At 35.2% G+C, this 3464-nt stretch overlaps 1 protein-coding gene across 1 annotated transcript; it reads right to left on the bottom strand.

The window, feature by feature from the left end:
• Window positions 1-227: 227 nt before the first annotated feature.
• Window positions 228-872, bottom strand: LOC113326873 (uncharacterized mitochondrial protein AtMg00810-like). The gene has a single exon (XM_026574542.1). It carries the CDS (start codon window positions 870-872, stop codon window positions 228-230), a length of 645 nt encoding a protein of 214 aa, XP_026430327.1.
• Between the last annotated feature and the right edge of the window lie 2592 nt (window positions 873-3464).

Raw genomic sequence — 3464 nt, 5'->3', positions numbered from 1 at the left:
GGAACAAACTTGATTAGCAAAAATTTTGAGATGATTAAGTACCTGATGAAATGGGAATCAATCTCTATGTACTTAGTTCTTGCATGGAACATAGGATTTCTTGCAAGACTAGAAGCACTCATATTATCACAGTAAAGTGTCACAGGTAATTGCAGAGATATACCCAATTCCTTTAACAAATAAGAAACCCAAAGTAATTCTGAAGAAGCATTTGCCAAAACCTTGTACTATGCCTCTGCACTTGATCTAGAAACAATTGGTTGTTTCTTTGAAGTCCAAGACAATAAAGAAGAACCAAGAAACACACAATATCCTGCAGTGCTTCTTCTAGTATCAGGGAAACTAGCCCAGTCAGAGTCAGTGTAGGCAGTAAGAGAATTAAGATCAGAGGAGCCCAAAGTAATACCTGAACCAAGACTACCCTTCAAATACCTAAGAATTCTCTTGACAACTTGTAGATGTACTGTTGTAGGTTGATGCATAAATTGGGACACATAACTGACAGCAAATGCTATGTCAGGTCTTGTCATAGTAACATATTGTAATCCTCCCACCAAACTTCTATAAAAGAGAGGATCCTCTAACAATTCTCCATCTAAAATTGAACATCTTGGACCTTTTAAAACTGGAGTACTGCAGGGCTTGCAATCCACCATATCTGCCTTTGTTAATAAGTCCATTGTGTACTTTTTCTGTGATAACAGAATTTGATTTGTAGAATAATTCCTGGTAGCTTCTACGCCCAGAAAATAATGGAGATCCCCCAAGTCATTCATGGAAAATTCTTTACTAAGGTAAGTCGTAAGAGAAGATAATAGAGATGAAGATCTACCTGTTAAGATGATATCATCAACATAAAGTTGTAGAAGCATGACTCCTTCTGAAGAACTGAATATGAATAGTGAATGATCACACTTGGACTGTTTGAAACCATACTGAAGTAGAGTTTTTGAAAACCTTTCAAACCAAGCCCTTGGGGATTGCTTTAACCCATACAATGACTTCTTAAAATGGCATACATGATCCTATTTGCCTTCAACTACAAAACCTGGAGTTTTTTGCATAAACACACACTCATTTAGATGTCCATGCAAAAAATCATTGGATACATCTAATTGTTTAACCAGCCAATTCCTAGATAAGACAATTGTTAGGACACACCTAATTGTAGTAGCCTTAACCACTGGATTAAAAGTCTCTGAATAATCTACACACTACAAAAAATCCTAGCAAAGGACACTAAAATCTCGCAACTACCTTAAAAAATTAGTTGCCAAATGCTTTGGGAACTAGTCAATGACAACTACTAGTTCTTGTATACTTCGGCAACAAATTGATCGCAATTATTACTTTTATTAGTTTCTGAATTCTTTAGCAACAAAAAAATGACAACTACAAGAAATATGCTAGTAGCCTGATGCTTTCGAAACTAGGAAACGGAAACTGCTAGTTCCTATATACTTAGGCAACATGTTAATCACAACTACGGTTTTCATTAGTTTCCAAAAACATCAGCAACAAACACATGGAACCTTAATAAAACGCACTAGTAGCCTCATATTTATGCAACTAAGCTTCGACAATTAACCTATTGCCTAGTTGCGTAAGCCTTTGGAACTAAACACCAGCAACCTCAAATTACCAAAGGTTTGAGCAACACGGTAACACCAAACTATATTTTATGTTAATTGTTAAGCCTTATCCGACCACTAAAACTCAACAATTACAAGAAAGTTTTTTTGTAATTTTAACAAAGTCATCTTACCATTAATAAAAGTTATTATCCTATGCAGTAACAATTGTATCATATAAATTTTTTCATACAATTTGCAGATAATGAAAAAACACAGTTGAATTGATGTACCAAACTTACTAGCTAAATGTCGTGGTATTCGTACACTTCCCACAACATCAAACAACAAATCTCATAGCAATAAGCTCATAGCAATAATCTCGTAGCAATAAGATCATAGAAAAAATCCGGAGATTGATTTTATACAACAACAACGCAGCCTTTAGTCCCGATCCAACTGGGGTCTGCTAGCAACAACCAAGCCTAAGTCGTAAAATGCAGATCGAAGATTGGCTTTATAATTGAATAATATCTGAAAAATATTGTTTTATTGGATAAGAAATATGTACATTTTTTTTAATTATGTAATGGAAGTTGCATAACAGTTCATGTCATTCAGAAAAACATGTTCAATACATACAGGTCTACAAGACGAAAATGAAGTGATCTTCTCCGTGTGGTATAAGCAAAAGATTATAAGTCTGTTTAAGAGCTAACATGTAACAAACATTTCTCCTTTTTTAGTATATAAAATTTAAATACACAGGTCAAAAGGGTGAATACGTATAGAATAGATCCAAATTAACATTACTCCCTTGTATTGTTACCACTGCCAATTCCAAATAAAACAATAATCCTTTGTCTCTGGATCATAACTTTAACATGCTTATCAATTAACACGAGGAGTTTGGCAGTAGCATTGTCGGCGTAGTCCTTGATAATTACCATATGATAATATTTCCATGTGATGGACGTTACGACAATCTTTCGGTGTGACAGACGTTTCGGAAATTCGCCTTTTAAGGCGCATACATCACCATCATCTCCTATGGAAACGACATGAACTAAAAGACTAAGTGGCTGGTAGTGTATGCATTTATATCCAAAGCAGCTAGCTAGTTTAGAGCATTACTTCTGGCACTGAGAACAAAAAATGTAAAACATTAGTGTTTCGATGTACGAAGATCTTTCAAAAGAATTAGAGGCTCTAACATTAGTCCCGGAGTAGTATGTTTCCCATGCTCTCAGCCAAAGACCAAAACCATTGAGTGGTATTTTATGGCATTCTTGTGCTGTCCTAGTTTTTGAAATGATGCCTATCCAATATCGGATCTAACAAGTGATACTTTAAGCAATAAAGGCATCTAAAAAGAGACATGTCATTTGGCCAGAGCTTCAAAATGGGAACTCAACATGGTAATTTTCGCCATACAACTGCTGCTAATAATACAATGTACCCCTACAATATGAGATATGCCGTTCTCCCAAGCCGCCACTACAAAAAACCTGAGCATCGGCAACCAAGCCAGTTTGGTTGCCGAATATGAGTTTTTAGTTGCCAAACACATTGGCAACTAATGGTAGTTGCGGAGCCTAAGTTGCCGTATGGGGTGTTTCCAAATGTAAAGGCAATTACTAAAAATACATAGTTGCCATGGTTTCATTTGGAAACTTATGTTACAGGAGCCAAATACGTTACTTAGTTAAATGCAATTAATTAAAACCACAAAATTTTGCAGTTTTTCTAGAGTTGCCAAACATATTAACAACATAATCATCGTAGTTGTCAATAACTTTCCACATAATATGGCAACTAAATTAAAATCTTGTTGTGGATTTATTTAGCAATTAATTTGGTGGTAGCCAAATACTATGATTTCATAATTTCAAT

This window comes from Papaver somniferum, unplaced genomic scaffold, assembly GCF_003573695.1.
Source record: "Papaver somniferum cultivar HN1 unplaced genomic scaffold, ASM357369v1 unplaced-scaffold_10, whole genome shotgun sequence".
NCBI classification, from domain to species: Eukaryota; Viridiplantae; Streptophyta; class Magnoliopsida; order Ranunculales; family Papaveraceae; genus Papaver; species Papaver somniferum.
This window is presented reverse-complemented; position numbering and strand designations above follow the sequence as displayed.